Source organism: Amblyomma mixtum, chromosome 7 (assembly GCF_055824585.1).
Source record: "Amblyomma mixtum isolate Tamu chromosome 7, ASM5582458v1, whole genome shotgun sequence".
NCBI lineage: Eukaryota > Metazoa > Arthropoda > Arachnida > Ixodida > Ixodidae > Amblyomma > Amblyomma mixtum.
Genome location: NC_143018.1, coordinates 19,087,986 through 19,105,230, shown reverse-complemented (window position 1 = coordinate 19,105,230; position 17,245 = coordinate 19,087,986). Strand labels below are relative to the sequence as shown.

Sequence of the window (17,245 nt, the reverse complement as noted above, 5' to 3'; positions counted from 1 at the left end):
AGATATTTCGAGGCTTCTTTCGCTTCCAGGAAGTGCAATTCGAGCCACTGCACTGATCAGGCTTTCGAAACACCAAGTTCATGCCAAGTTATGCCTTAAAGCGCACCTGACGCCAAGCCGTTACCCTCTTCCATGGCCTGGTTAAGTTTAACTCGATGTCCTCCACGCGACTAACTTCGAAACGAGTAGGACTCACGAGTAATAGCATCATTTATTGTCAAAGTTATGGGTTTTGATTGAGAAGACCTGTCAACAAAAGCCGCGATATTTCCTATAAAACTTCGGACAAACAAAGTGGTTCGTCTCGCGTGATTGCGAACTTTTGACAGTCGATAAACGCCTACGTATCTTTGGCTTTGAATTACGGTATTCCCAGAAAGGACCCCTTGTAGTTTCCTTTTCCAGACTTCTTTAGCACGCCAATGCGCCCTTTGATAGTTTTAATGTATTAGGAGGAACCTCACGAGCTGTATTCCATTTTAATTATGAATATAATTAAGGGAGTAAGGGAGTAATCTGCAGCAGTGTGGCTGCATTCAGCTGGATGTTGACGAGAAATTAATCCCTTAATCGGCAGCTCTACTCGCACAGTCTAAGTTTGCGCAGAATTCACGAAGTTCTCGTGTTATTTCGTTCGGGCCCGTGTAATTAAACATTAATTCTTCCTCCATTAAAATTAAGCTGCGTGTGCCGACGCTCCCGTGCTGTATGCTGTTTGCCGTTCTTCAGTGCACTAAAATAGCCGTTGCTGCCAACTAGTCAAATTTGTGATCCATGCTTTGGCGCAAGGTGCTACTTCTTCGATTCGCGCACGCGCACAAATTTTAAAATTGCATTAGTATGGTTTTCAGGTTACAATCAGTTCGGATATTTCGTGAGCGTCTTTACAGATATGAAAAACCAAAGCAGGGAGATAACTTAGCTTGGAAATTGGATTTCGTTTTGCGCTGCTTTTAACTGAGCAACAGTAAGTTTCGTGCAGTTATTAGTTCTGGGAAGACCACCAAGCGGCCATTTATAGCTAAAATGCAAGCACCGACGAAGAAAATTCCTCTTGTCGAAACTTTGGCTAAGCACCGTGAGGCTTCCCCCTCCCTAGTTCATTTAGTTTGGGATGTAAGGTCAGTAGTTAGGCTAGTTGGAGACCACTTATTTTCGTCTTTGCAGTCGTTATGCCGTTTTACATACGAATTGACCGTTCTTTGACAGTTTGGCTTCAACCAATATTACTGAAGCTTTGTCAAACCCAGTGCATTATCAGCAAGTCAAGAGTCGATTTCAAGAGGGCGATCCCACCGGCGAACGGTTCGGAAATCATAGCAAACAGTAAACAACTGATGGAATATCCAAGGCGCGTCTCTTCACCTGCTCTGCTATGATACCTATGGCTGACGTGATCTTGCTATCGCTGAGTGATCTTAGACTGGTCTTGAAGGCGTTCATGTTTACCGAGTAAGTGTTACGAGCTTTGTGAGTAGTGTTCTTTTTTCTTCTTTTAAAATATTATTGCGAGCTTCTTGTTTTATGATAATTCTCAGAGGTATTGCCCACGCACTTACGCCTAAGGCTTCAGTTTGTTGTAAATCGATAAACAAGGAACTAATTAACACTTTCGCTCATTGATCAGCATGACGCCAGCTTTGAGGGCTCTTCAATGCAGCACCGGTTTAGGAGCGGCGTCGACTAGCGCGAAATGCGTCCCTGCCTCGTCGTCACGGGCATGATCAAGGAGCGAAGGAAAAGAGAAAAATGCGCGACTGGACAAATTAATGGCGGAATTTATTGCTGGAGCGCGGCTTTGCCGTCCCAGTTCTTCCTCCGTGGCTCAACCCAGCTTAGCTCGGACAGAACCGTTTGCCTTGCGTCGGATGCCATATTTCTCTCTCTCTCTCTCTCCGAATTTCGCGCTTTTCGTCCCTCCATGAGAAAGGGGGGGGGGGGAGCGGAGTCACTTGGTCACCCGGCGACGGCGATGCGTGCCGCTGAGCGTCGCCCGGGATGAATTATTGAGTTCCGTCCGCGCGCGACACAACAGCACGCCGGAGGCGGCGGCCCGATGACGTCGACGTCGGAAGCGCGCGGGACGCCGTCGCGCGCTCATTAAAGGCGCGATGTTCTAATGATTTTGTTATAGCGTGGCGTGACGACTGCTGACTGCTCGTTACCGTCTGCGCCGCCGCCACCCTGCCGCGTTTTTTGTGTGCCGAGCGTCAGCTGCTGTTTTTGTTTGTCTCTTATTCTCTCCCTCTCTCCTCTATCCTGCAGTCACTGGCGTGAGCCCCGCCTTTGGCGATGCTCGCGTTCCTGTACTGTCTTGCTAAAACCGTGCATGCTGCTGTGAGGTCTGCAGCGGCTGGGGTCACTTCTTCGATGGCTTCATCCACGAAGCGAGTGCAACGTGTTTTGATATATACAGTAGTGCAGAATAGAAAATATATTAGATAAATAACCCCAGTAAACCAGCCTGAGTTCAGCAATAAGTCCACGGCCCACTCCCCCCCCCCCCCCCCCCCCTTTTTTTTTGCACGCACCGGTTTTCTCTTTCCTTATTTTGTTTCCTGATCACTGAGACAGGTGTGGAGTTTGAAATCCGAAACAAATTCCGGCAGTAAATAGGTAGGCGGTTCGAGAAGGTAGAGGTTTAAAATGCTTTCCCTTAAAGTTCAGTTTATTAAAAACTGCGAAAACATGACTTATCTGTGTTCTCTTCCTTCGCAGCCATATAGCAGCTCGCAGGTTGCATTCATCGTAACTGTTCGTCTCTCTTAAATTACCTTCTGCTTTGTAATCAGTTATCTTAAGGCGGCGAAATAATTACGAGATTAATCTCGAATTTATCAACACCACGCACTAAAAAAAATTTAGAAACATCGCTTATGCTTCTTGGTTTCGGTTACTGTCAGCTTCCATCATGTGTGACACAACCATCCCCTTTTTTTCTCTTCCCTTGTTTGCTCAGACAGTAGGCTGTTCATCAACAGAAAGAATTCCTGATCCACCGGAGCCTCTTTTGTAGCGGATCACTGACTGTCACGAAAAGCCAGCTTAGACCTATGGCCACCTAGCCGAAAAAGCACCGACGCTAGTAAGAACAAAGACGAATTAATATCGAAAATAACTATAAGTCCCTCTTACACACTAACTACTTTCAAAAGCCGACTGCTCGTCGTCGGACGTCAGGCCCAGCGTCCGCAACAGTGCACTGTTTTTTCTCTGCGCGAGGGAGCAGAGCTGTCATGTTTGTGTTTTCATTTTCTCTCCAGTTGTTTGCTTGCCTGCATTGTTTACGCCCGCTACCGCTGCCTCTGTGCCTCTGGCGTTGCATTCTGGTTTTTTTTTTTCTGCTCCCGCGACAGTGGTGGTTGCCGTCTGGTTTTTCCGCCAGCCATTGAGCGAAGCGTGCGTGCGCTGTGTTAATGAAACTGTGTCGGCTCGCGGGTGGGACAAATAGCAGAGGCCTACCGGAATACGGCTGTGTGAGTCTCCTTTTTTTTTTTTTTTTGCTTCTGCCCTGTCTACTGACTCTGATAGCAGTCTCCCCGAGAGCACATTTGAGTCGAGTGACTTAATCGTGTCTCGTTTTAACGTTGAAGTCTTTCGCTACATCCCCGTGCTTTAGCTGAGTAAAACTTCGGCTGCAATACGAGTGTGCTCTGGTGCTGAAATTAAACGCGCACGTGGCAAGTGAAATGGGAGTACACTAAAACATAAAAGCTTGTGTCGATGGGGCCCGAATAACAACATGAATTCATTGTTTACTTCGTTTGCCACATGTACGAAGCAATGTATTATTGGGAATCAAAACGAGCTGCATTGTGTTGATGCACCATCCAGAACTATTGCCGCTCCTCGATCCCTATGTTTCTGTTGCTTATATTTGAGTTATTAAGAGTACTACTTCCATGTTGAATAATGTGTGTTACGCAAAAACTGATAAAGTACTCAAGGCAGGAAGATGACGTAAGCTGTATTACCAAATTTTGTTTGCAGAAAACATTGGTAGGGTTTTAACGCAGTAAACATAGTAGACGTGAGAAAATATGTGTTTAGCCTGGCTGGCTCATGGTTTTTCTTTGCTGTGTCATCGGCACGTCTGGCGACAATATTAGAGTCAAGTTAAGCTCTGATCGAGCTCGATCAGAGCTTAACTTGACTGATCTGCTTTGTTCGCGTCGCAGATGGAAGTTGACGAAGACGACGATGTGCAATGCACAGTGCGAGAGTATGTTGCCGTTGGTTTTCTTTTCTATGCTTTATTACATTTTGAATTAATCTCTTTTACTCTCTCTTTCTTCCATCCAAACTCATACCTTTTTTCACTCCCTGCTCTCCTTGTGGTAGACTCCCCCGGTGTTGCTCTTCCGAGAGCTTTTCTTTTGCTTTAGTATGCACAGGTGAATAGCAACCTCTGCCTCCCGATTCTTGGCCGATCCCCCAGTGTAGTAGGTATGTGCCATCTTTTCAAAGGCTAACAACAACTACAATAACATAACGCGAGGCGCGATCGGCTGCGGCGATGTCATATTGCCTACGTGCAGTGGCCACCGAAGCTGACTTGTCCGCGCCGCCGCGGGCTCGAAACCCAGTCGCGGCCGTTTTTACTTCATTTCTGCATGGGCTGTTGTTATGCTATGTTTGGCCAAGGTCACCCTCAAGGTTAACCTCCCATTGGCTACAGCTGGCACATGCTCCTCCGAACTTACCCGAGCTTACCCGAGTTACTCCGAGGCTTCGCACAAGATTCTTGGTTGGGGCCGTGTTCAGTAGTGCTTTGGTACTAAAACTATGTCCCTGTAGAGTTGGGAATAGCTTTACCGTTCGCCAAAACTCTAGCTTCGGGAAAGCGAAATTCAAGCCCCTCTGGAAATACAAAATGTTCTGGCACATATGGGTCTTGTTTGTTTATAATTTTATTTCCCAGTGCCCGGTAGTCCACACAACGACCCGCTCGTTCTGCGTCACCGCCCGCAGGACTAATTGAATATTTGGCGTCATTTCGAGTCGAGGAAAGCATGACGCAAATATCGACGCGGACAAGCTAGTGACCCGTCGCAGCGGCTCAGTTGGTGTGGCGTTCGGCTGGTGGTCACAAGTTCGCGCGATCGAATTCCGGCCACGGCGACCACATTTCCATGTAGGCCAAATGTAAATACGCCCGTGCGCTGTACGATGCGAGTGCGCAGTCAAGAACCTCAGTTGGCCTTCATTAATCCGCTGCTTACAACTATGGCGTGCGTCATAATCCATGTGTCGTTTAGGAACGTTAAACGCTTCGTACCATTGTTAGTAAGCAAGGTTGCGTCATTTTGCTGCGTATCATTACAAACACGTTAACATTCAAGTTGTGCGTTCTCTAAAATCGCAGAGCACTGTTATTATAGCGCGGGTGTATATGACGATGAAGACTGAGGAGACGGCGACGAGGACGTTAATGATGATGACTTCGGAGGCGACCATGATTGCGAATTAATGATGACGAGGCAGACGTGAACGTTGCTATTATGGCCCAGTGAGACGCCTTTACATGCGAGCCTGTTTTTCCGTTGTGGAGCATTAGGGAAGGTAAGAGCTGGGGATTTAACGCCGATCAGGTGGAACCATCAGAGCTGCAGTGAATATTTTATAAGGTTTTTGTTTCCAACTGCGATGGAACACTGTGAAGAGTGCACGAGATGGGACAATTGACTGAATCAAACGTATCGCTGTTAACGCGGGCTACATTTAATTTTTGCTGACCTTCAAGTGGACCGAAAAATCTGTCTTTGTTGCAATGCATAGAACTTATTCATTAGAGTATTCGTGAAACTGTACGAGCTTTCTAGAACTCCATGCCATACGACAAAGGCAGTTATTTATTCAGTTATCCGATAATTACCGTCATTACCCCTGGAACATACTGTACATCGGAAGGGGGGGGGGGGGGGGGGGCACACAGTCATGACCTTATTATAATGATTCAGCAGGGAGGCACTTGCTATTCTGATGTAGCAGTTGTGGAAACATCACAAGGCATGTAGAGTATTTTACAGAAATTTTCGTAGTAGTAAAAAAATATTGTGCAGCTACATTAGAGAGGTACTACAGAACTGCAGACTACATAAAAGTATCAAAGAAAAAACTAGAGCCGTACGCAAAATTACTACAAAACTAAACAAAACTCTGTAATGACAAAACATTTTGGAATATTTCTGACATGATTCTGTCGTTCCTATTTTCACTTGTTTGTGTAAAGAAGGAGGTCAATAGTGCTGGCACATGATATGCCGAAATCGACTGCACACGTCTTGGAGTCAGCGTGGATTAAAAATGCAGTTTCCTAATCCAGTAAAACTAGTTAATAATGACGCTCAGAAATTTCTGTTCTCTGTTCTTCTCATACTCAGTGCTTCATAGGAGCTAGGAAGACGAAGTATCGCTTCAACGTCTTCTTCTCTCACGCTGGGCCGGCAACCCTTTCGAGCGCTATTGACAGGCGTGTTGCCTTTACTGTGAGGCAGCCAGTCACCTCAGGGGTTCTTGCAGAAGCTGACACCCGTCACCTGCGTTCCACGTTTTCCCCTGTTAGCAACCTTCTTACTACGTTACGTTTCAGCTTTGTTTCTTTCTCTTATTCCTTTTAGTTGAAGTATGCGTCACTTAATGGAGAATCCACATGGTAATTCCTTCGCTCTGTTAGCCACAGCCGAACGCTGTTATTTTTTATGCGGCATTATTGTGGTGGAAGCTGCCTTTAACCCAACTCTGCAGGCAGAAACATGCTGGAACAATTCGAAATAATTCAAAAAACCACAATAACAGAAAAAATTCAGGCGGCACTTTGGCTCTCTAAAGTGCTGCAAGGCAAAAACGTTTCCTGGCGCACTGTTCTTTTTTTTTCATATTTTATTTCTAATTTTAATTTTTTGAATTATTTAATTATTTTTATTTATTTTATTTTATTTATGAAACCCATGCATTCACTTGATGCGCCTTTATTCATGCTCAAACCCTGATCCTTCGTGGCGGATTCTTTGTAAATCCGCTACGAAAGCTCAGGGTTTGAGGATGAATAAAGGACTTTTTATCGAATTGGTTCTCTCTCCTGATGCGCTGTATATCCTTACCGGCCTTTTAGTTATAATATGTTTACTATAATGTTTGTCCTACGTGGCGCCTACGTAGCTAGGTTCTCTGTAAATAGATTTTTTCGTGTGTGTATACACACACACGTATGCATATACTTTCTGTACAAAACCATGTAAATAAATACCATGAAAGAAAGAAAAAAGGCCTTCTTGGCGGAGTGGTAGCGTCTCCACTTCAAATGCCAAAGGCCCTGGTTCAATTTCCAGCCTCGACACAGTTTTTTTAAGTAGTGACGCCGAAATGGGGACACATTTGCTAACAGTCCTTGCTAACGACAGTATGAGACACTAAAGGCTTTCGCATTAATAATTCGGCAATTCTGCTACATTAATGGTGGCTAGTCACGTTGCGGGTACTACATCATGCTACCAAGCCCCTTACAATCATAGGTGTAATTGCTATGCCGACGACCAAGAATCTAGCTCGCAGTCAGCGGATTTATCGGCAGCTATCCATGTATACCGAGGGAGAAAACAACAACGTTCTCACCATGGAGAAGTTCTGTGCGTTGGGCCTCCTCCTGGGGTCCACCTGCAGGAGTCCCTGCAGGGGCTCCTGGAGGTGGTGCGGCACCCGGTCCAGCAGGTTGTGAAGGCTGCCTTCAAGCTGAACACGCAAACACACACAAAAAAAAAAACAAAGCAAATTTGGATTAGCTGGTATGAGTACAGCCTTTGTCAAAAGTAATCAGGCTGCACAGTTTGTCAAGCTGTCACACCAGCTCTCAAGCTCTAAATATCTGTATGGTAAGGAGAACCCCTGTCCTCACCTTCAAAAATTTTTTTTTATCTTTAGGGAAGCAGTGAAGGTTCTACAATAAGAATGAGAAGTAAACCATGCAGCCTGGTTACTTTTGACAAAGACTGCACATTATTAAGATAACAGCGCAACAGATTCGGGCGACATAGCGATCGTAATGTGTCCTGCGTCGTCCGTGTTCGTGGCGCACTTGTATTAATCGTACAAAACATAAAGCATACTGTGAGCGGACACATGAGTGGCCTTGAGAAGTCAGACGCGTCTAATTAGTTTCCGATGTGAGGCCTCGTGATGGAGACACTTCCAGTGCGAAAGCAGTGTTCAGGCGTGCGCGAGTGTTAGATTTTGCGATGCTATGAAACCTTGCAAGCACGAAAGCGACAAATGCGACATGGGAAAACGTAGGTGTTGGACTTTCTCGGTCCTTTCTTGCAAAGTTTTCTCCTGTTACGATTGCAATCTTGCTTGGCACTACTCATGCATTAGGCAGTCCCCTGACCTGGTGACGCCATGACCTCTTGCCCAAAGAAAGCAAAAAGAAAGAGAAGAGATGAAAGAGAAGGAAGAAAAAAAATTGCGAGAAAATCCGGTTAGAACCAGTCCTTGGCTTCTGCTACACCAGGACATCAACAACGGGGGTCTCTAATGATATGGCATTCCATTCTTAAGGTTCGTTAAGAGACCTCCGAATTTTATTTGCGCGGCTTCGTAGTTCCGAAAAATTCTGTTTGCACCCATGTGAGCTTGATTTTCTCGCGCAGGAGGGCGGAGAGACTCGTACCACTTCGAGCTGCTTATTGTAGGTGGTGGTGGAGAGGTTGCCCTCGATGATGGAGCGGCCGTTGTTGAAGAGCGCGCAGATGACCAGCCCCAGCGAGAACATGTCCGACAGGGGCGAGCAGCTCGAGGTGGCCTGCACCTCGGGCGCCGTGTAGTCCAGGTCCGGCTGACCCATCTTGGGCAGCTTGGATGTGAACGGCTGGCAGCTCACGGGACTCTGCGTTGTTTTCCACGACATCGCAGGTTTTCAACAAAGGCGAACGATTGTAGACATTGAAAGCACAGCTTACGGAATTATCCCCTTTTTTGTGACTAAGGCACATAAGCTAATCAAAATAGCTGATTGGGCGAGTTGGTGGTACATGATTCGAAATGATCAGCGCGAGAACAGACGGAGACAAGAGAAGAAACACAGACGACAGGACGGGCGCTGTCGTCTGCGTTTCTTCTCTTGTCTCCGTCTGTTTTCACGCTGGCCATTTCGAAGCACATAAACTATGCAATTTAATGAGTACAGGTACGGTGATATGTGTGGCTCTGAAGAAACCCTTCGAAAGAAAAAAAATGACATTCTAAGTTCTGGCGAGATCTGTGTGGTCAAAACTGCTGCCATAAGCATGTGCAAAAGTACATCATTGTTCTTGTCCTTGAGCGAGAAAAATTTGAAGGGTCAAGCGGAAATATTGTTTGAAAACAATTCAAAAGCACACAATCCTCTCTGGCGCCAATAAAAGGGAGTTGGAGTATTTGTTAACGCTGCTGCCAATCAATATTTCTTGCGAAAACCGAGCACAAGAAACGAAATGAAAGGGACTGTACATACATAAACTACTAAGCAATGCTTTTGTAAACAGTAGTCATAAAACAAGATGGTAGGTAAAAGATGCGACACGAGAGGAACTGTGCAGAATTTTATACTCTGCCCCCATCTGCCTCTACCACAAAGAAGCTTTGCAGTCCACATATGAGTGAGCAAGAAACACGCGAATAGTTTCGCAGGCCGCATAACGCAACTACGTGCAACTTCCTTGGTACGAACAATAGTGCTGATGACATGAAATGCAGATATGTATGAGACAGAAAGCTCTAAGCAGTGCAGGTCAGAGGATTAGATAGCTTACGGTCTTCTCCACGCAGGGCTGGTACGCGCTCTCATTCGCTAGTGGAGAAATCATGAAGCGTTTTGGCAATGTAAGAATGCAGTTTCATGCTTTATATGCGGTTGTCAACCGCCTTCTATTGGCAGACTGCATTATGTGTATAGCTTCAGCAACAAGCATTAGTTTTCGGTTAGCTTAAACACCTTTGGCTATTATAGTAATAATCTGAAAGTGCATGTGCCCTATAACATAACCATGGAACATGGAAGACAGTTGGGCTAGTTGGTGTGAATTCGTTAATGACTGCGACATTGCAACTAGCGTGGAAACACAAGGACAGCGACACAAGAAACCGACGGGACAGCACGCTAGTGCTGTCCCGTCGGTTTCTTGTGTCGCTGTCCTTGTGTTTCCACGCTAGTTGCAATGTCGCAGTCATTAACTATAACATAACAAGTCGTTCTAGAAGTGTGTGATGAGAGGCTAGTTGGTAAGACATACTGAAGACACAAAACTACGCAGAAAACAGGACACAGAAAAGAAGCAGACAGGACGAGCGTAGACTAACAACTGATTTATTGGTCGAAAACAACCTTCCTTCAAAAGCAACGCATGCGCAACCAAACTTTAGCGCATTTAGCAAGGCACTGCCAGTCTTGTAAGATCAATGACAAGAATAAACAAGTATTTTGTACGCCGCTTTTCAAGCAAACGAAGATTATAGGCTGCGCGAAGGACAAGAAGGCACGCGAGATCTTTGAAGCCTGGCAAATTGCTAGATACGGTGCGGAAAAATGTGTTAGCGAGGCATCAATTCACTTGTATAAGAAGGAACTTGACTTTTTAGGTTGATAAGATTGTGTACTTTTGCTTTGGGCGTTAAGTTTGGTTGCGCATGCGTTGCTTTTGAAGGAAGGTTGTTTTCGACCAATAAATCAGTTGTTAGTCTACGCTCGTCCTGTCTGCTTCTTTTCTGTGTCCTGTTTCCTGCGTAGTTTTGTGTCTTCAGTAACAAGTCGTTCCCAGTACACACGCATATGCAGAGAAAGTGTGTGTGTTTTTCGATAAAAGGAACGATAACGCAGTGAAAGAAGAGTAGTGACAAGGGCGGATTCACTATTTTAAGCACCAACTCTTGAAGCGTATATTGCAAACGGGAACTGTTGCCTTCGGAAGAAAAGTGACCGTGAAGACAGAGACCTCCCTCCAGGGACCATGAATTGCATATCAAGCTTTTGTGACCAAAGAAAAGAGACTTTTTGGCCAGTGAATAGGGAAATGCTTTATTCTCATTGGTCCAAAGCTAGCAAAATGACTCTAGAGTTGCAGTACTATGAAGAAAAACGTACTTCTCCTACGCCGACTAGTACTGCAGGTGCGATAACAACAACCGCTACATCCACTCCTCCTCCTTTTCCTCCTCCTCCTCCTACTAGTACTACTACTACTACTACTACTACTACTACTACTACTACTACTACTACCACCACTACTACTTACTACTTACTACTGCTACTACTACTACTACTACTACTACTACTACTACTACTACTACTACTACTACTACCACCACAACTACTTACTGCTTACTACTACTTACTACTTACTACTGCTACTACTACTACTACTACTACTACTACTACTACTACTACTACTACTACCACCACAACTACTTACTGCTTACTACTACTACTACTACTTACTACTACTACTACTACTACTACTACTACTACTACTACTACTACTACTACTACTACTACTACTACTACTACTACTACTACTACTTACTACTTGCTTCTACTACTACTGCTACTGCTACTGCTACTTACTACTTGCTACTACTACTACTACTACTACTGCTACTGCTACTATTACCACTACTACTGCAACTACTATCACTACTAGAGCTACTACTACTACACTTTAAAGAGAAAGGAGTAATAGGGTAGTAAGCTGTCCTCTAGTGCACACCCTTTTATAAAAGGGAGTGCACTAGAGGACAGCTTCGCCTCTTTGTACTTCCATAGAGGTGTATTAATGATGATGATGATGATGTCCTCAGGCTTAATTGCAAATACCCACGGCGGGGGATTGGCCAGGGTGCCTTAATCTGTAGAGTATACCACCACTACTACTTCTTCTTCTACTACTACAACTGCTACCACTACAACTACTGCTAGTAATACTACTACTACTAATGATATTATATTTTACTACCATACAGCTAATGTAATTATATACTTTTGCGAATACTACGAACTGCAGCTGCAATTACCGTGACCATACGACGAAAACCGCCCACAAAACCTCCTGGCCGCAACCATCAGTGCTAAGCAAAAAACAAGTGGCACATTTGAGACGCTTTTACTTAACGCAAGTGCCGTGCGTCTGTCCTCCGTCTCAACCCCGAGCCATTAGAGGCCCCGTGCGAGCGAAATCAGGCCCTGTTAGCTGGAAGGTGTCTAAATGGCGGTTGGAAATTGCCCGCGGCTAAACGTGTCCGTGACGCCGCCTGTTTCTGGAGCTCAGACAGCCGCGCATGGCGTCGTTTTAATTGCGCGGAAAGTCCGAGCGCCGCGCAGGAGACGGAAGGAATGTCTGTCTTGCCGCAGCTTTCACGGAGGTGGTTAGAGTGTTTGTTTAGCGCTTACGCAATCCGCGGCATTCTTAACTGAGGGACAATATAGAGAAAGCGTGAAGGCTCATTCCGGCTGGTTTAGTGACGAAATGTCTTCGTTTCTTAAAGGCATTCCTTTCGTGTTTTGTAAAGTCACGGATGTCAGGATCAGCTTTAAATGCACCCTAAGTCCACAGGTTCAGAGCACAGCACTGAAGACAGCACACTGCCTTTTAATGTTACTTGTTTATGGGACTTAAAATTGAAGCCCTTGCTTCTATTTCATCTGGAGTTCGTAACTAAAATATATATGTACATTCAATGCTACATTAAATAGAATGTGCCACTACGCTCTCTATATTTTTTTATATTTAGTATATGCAACGGTATGCAGCATTATTAGCTACACAGTTTGCCAGATTATTTTTGATGGGCGATCGTCGCTTATAAGTGCATACTTAACGAGCTGAATCTATCGTACTTCTAAAACAGTTGTTCTTACGTTTGGTTCGAGGACACGTGAGTTGTTTGAGAGGCGCAGTACACCTTTTCTCAGCGCACTTCATAGATTTTTTACGATGTGAAAATACTTCCTCGACGTACACTAATGCCAAAGTAAAATATTATTCTCACGGTCCCGAAAAAACTTAGCGCGCTGTGAGAGGCACTTTATTGAAAATCGAGATGAAAGTCGCTCCGGATTTGTCGAGTTTAGGTAACGAAGTTGTTCTTGGTGTGGTAGGCATATCGCTGAAAGCAGTAAAGCAAAAATCATAGGTCGTTATATTTACTCCTGCACTGCTTCATCATAATAATGAAGCAATGAATGAAGCACAGAGAAAAAAAATTCCCGCTGACTCTGCGTAAAAACCCATGACAAGCGCACGGGACGTGTCCAGGTAATTTGTCCAGGTTACCCAGGTAATTTGAGACGTCAAGTGGACTCGGAAAAGCGCAATTAGTGTCACTAAATCTAATTAGAAATGCGTTTTTCTTCCTTGTTGCATTGCCGAATAATTAGTTCAAGAAAATTTGTCCTGAAAGTGGATTCTAATGAAGGAACTGCACTAAAGTTGACTTACAAATTCAATTCTATTAGCTTAATGAAGCTTATAAAGAGAACATTGGATCGATAGCGCAGCGTCAGCAAAGGACGTACTGAATTATACCTTTTTGTTTTGCTAGAAATTAGATTAAATGTTGAACTCCAAAGTTCTTTTTCTGCTTGCCCTATTTCGAGTCGGGCGTCAAGCCCCATCTCCGGTGAGACACAGACAGTGAAACGATAGTCGCAAAGGCAGGAGAGCTTATTTGAGGCCGTTCTCTTATAGAAATGGTCTATAGAAAGTCTATAGGCTTCTTATTGACTCTATTGGCTTCCTATGGATATTGCTTTTTGTCTATTCATAGTCTATAGGGGGTCTATAGACAAAAGTCTACTAAAAGTGTATGGCCATAAATCTATAGGTTGTCTATAGACTGTCTATAGCATTTGTATTGCCTGTAGACTGTTCTCTAGGATGTGTCTATAGACAGCCTATAGACTTTATAGACAGAAGTCTATAGACACTCTATGGACTGCCTAAAACTTATTTTGTAATGGTTCACCTCATGGCCTAATCCCTTCAGAGTACAGTCGCGGGTAAAAAAGATTAGCACACGTGACGGACACCAGAGCGCCGGAATGACAACGCGTGGCGCTGCGGGTGGCGAAGAGGCTGATAACGAGAGTGCCGGGCCGTCCCATTCTACAGTATTAGGGGGGTTCAGCGGACTGCCACGGGCAGCAAAATTACTGGCTAAAAGCAGCGCTATCAGCTATTGTTCCCGCGAGTTCCTTTTGCCAACCATCGCGGACATAAAAAAACGGTAATAAAAAGAAGCCATCTTTGCTCATGATAACCGAGCCAAAATAAATGCCGCAAGCGCAGTCATGTAGGCTCGGCACTTCAACGCTCGGGCGGTGCACGCTTGATAAAGCTTACTTCCTGCCGTCCCCCCCTCTGCTGCAAACATGGAAATGGCCCGTCAGGCAGGTCTGCGTACCGCAGCGCCGCGTGGTGACATATACGAATTGTGATCGCCAATGATCTGTGCTAATATTTTTCGCTCGCGACTGTACTTCGCTGGAATGCAAAGACCCGTCTCAAGTCCTTTTCTATGCCTCCAGAGACAATCTTATCGCAAACATCTCGAAGAAAAAAAAAAAAAAACTCCGGCCACCCTTTCGTTGCAGCGTGTGTTGCTTGGACTCAAAATTTTGATGTGCCGTCTTCTCAGAATCACCTGAGCTGCCTTTCTTTTTTTTATTTTTGAGGTACAGGTTGTATGCCTGACTTCACCCCAGGGCTCAAATTTTTAAAGGATTGCTTTTTTCACCGCAGCCCTTGACATAAGACAGCACGGTTAACCTTCTGCGAAAACATTTCGTACAGTTTTAAAGGTCGACGGAAGCCTTACTCTGGTGAATGCCAATGAGTGGTTTGCGAGCAGCGCTCCGCAGCCGACACATAATCTCGAGGTCGTGCAGTTGTATTACGTAAAAACCGCTTCAGCGGTTAGACACTGCAAAGAAGGACTTTACACATTCGCGAAGCTCGACATTTCACGTCGAGTTCGTCTAGTTTGTGAGTTTTCCACCAAAAATCTTTCACAATGCCTTTGTACGCTGCCAGACAACAGCTCGCTGGCTTTACGAATCCCCTGCGTGCCATGCGATCCGTAAAGAAGGAACGGGACATCGCGTTTGCGGTTTTAGGGCACCAGAAATACCTCGGCATTGCATGAGTTGCGTCAAGTGTTGAAAAGTTGCGCAATGAAAGTTGCAGTTTTCTCTGCATCAGGAGGACTCCAGTGTTTTTGTTGGTACTTTACCTGACATTGCAGAGCGTATTAAATGTCACTAGTGGCAGCTGGAGGGACTGTCGATAGTAGCCGTTGTACGTTTAAAAAAACATATAAATACCTACTCATCTGATGAATACCCCACCCTAGCCCAAATGTTTGTTGAGACCCCGTTCCTTCGTGAGCATTACAGAGGACGCAGAGCTTATCGAGAGCAGACAGAACTTAGAACATCCTTTCGGTGTCTGTTGAAATAAACCTCGATGACCAATGGGCTGAAGAGGACTGAAACTACTGTTTTATGCCATTCAATCACAAACTGTGACTGTGGTTTCTTATAGGTACATAAGATAGTTCTGGCATCCTCTCCACTATGTTAATGTCTTGTAGTACTGTTTCCTTGTCTATTTAAAAAAATAAACGATTAATTGATTCGATTGACCGACCGACTGACCGACAGACCGACCGACCGATTGATTCATTGATCGATCGATTGATCGATCATAGACAGATCGATCGATTGATGGATGATGTTCGTGGTGATCCACGTCACTATGTTACGTACTGTCTTGATCACAACGCGAAGAGGCGCCTTATAATTGTTCCTCTGAAGAAGGAAGGGATGCCGCGAGATTCACAGCAGCATGTTGTTTATCCGTATGGAAAACGGTCAGTTAAGAGGGAGGCTTTCCGCTTCTTCAGTTAGTTTAGGACACCGAACTGGAGATCAAACGATGAGAGTGGCATTCGGCTATTATGGCGGTTTGCGTAGTTGAGTAGTTCACAGACCTGTGTTACGAACTCTAGTCGTCGTTTATATTTAATTGTCGCTTCCGCGGATCGATTGCCCTCTGAGTAATCTCAAGGATAAACACACCTGTAGCTCATTGCAACCTCAGCTTGAAGCCCCGTAGTCTCTAGCTTGCTTTTCTCTTTTATTTTTTATTTCTCTCTCACTGAAGTGTTTTCAGCCTGCAAGAAGAACAAAGAAGTAGACGCGGTCAGTGGTTTATTCCGTCCCTAATTAACTCGAGTACCAGGTGTGCGAAAGGAAAGAATAAGCTTCTCGCCGCTTTAACAGCTAAGCACTAAACCACCACAAGATGTCGGCCTTGAGAAAGGTAAGAAAGTATGTAGACATAGAGTGTCGAAAAGCTTTAAAAGAGCGCTGGTTAGAAGGGAGACTACGAGAAGCATCGACGAAATTTGCTGATTTTTTTTTTTCTTGCAGAAGGTACAGAAACAGAGCGATTCCTCTTCGCGGCGTGAGGGGAAAATCAAACAAAAGAAGAGAAACGAGAGAGGCCCACGACAAAGCGGACTCAGCACAGAAAATCGGCTTCATCTTTTCGTCGGAAAAGTGCAGGAGCGTTGGCGTCGCAGCGAAGGCCAGATGGTGCGGCGGGGCAGTATCGTATCGGGACCCCTACACACGATGAGAGAAGTCGGCTTTGCCAGGATGGAGGGGAGAGGGAGTGGCAGGGAGGGGTGAGGTCGCTAGGGTAGCTGCAATGTGCCGTAAAAGGAACAGAAAAAGAACAAAAATGAGGAAAATAGGGAGCAAAAGGGAACAAATGCGGAAAGCGTTCCCTGCGCACATCGACCTGCCTGCGGAGTGGTATGGAGCGTTCTTTCCATGCTTTACCGCTCTTGATGCGGAAGTCAGCTAGCACCCTTCAGACCTCGTCCCTCGGCCAGCTGTAAGCATGAATTACCCCATAGGGAGTAAAAAAAAAAAGGAATAAACAGACCTATAGCGCCCTCCCTTTAAGGGTCAGGGTATGCTCCTGAGGTAGATTTTGATCATTAAATATACGGCATGCTAACTGTCGGCAATGGATGCATGTTCTCACTATAAATGACAAGATCTTGATACATTTAGCAACGCAACGAGACATTTAAACGTGGCACGAGATGTCTTAACGATAGCAATAAAGGAAATTGAAAACACGAATAAAATATTGCTAACTGCGAGAACTTTCTATGTTTTGAAGACGGAATCTTTTTTTACTGCCAACCG

The 17,245-nt window shown here is 45.1% G+C and overlaps 1 protein-coding gene across 1 annotated transcript in view; it reads right to left on the bottom strand.

Annotated features, from left to right (window-relative positions):
• bma (SCY1-like protein bma) overlaps positions 1-17,245 on the bottom strand; it is a 218,838-nt gene that overhangs the window by 51,778 nt on the left and 149,815 nt on the right. The window contains exons 10-11 of the mRNA XM_089553889.1: positions 8,666-8,881; positions 7,615-7,731 (exon numbers count right to left, since the gene is read on the bottom strand). Coding sequence (XP_089410015.1) covers positions 7,615-7,731; positions 8,666-8,881 — 333 coding nt within the window. The remainder of the gene's footprint in view (positions 1-7,614; positions 7,732-8,665; positions 8,882-17,245) is intronic.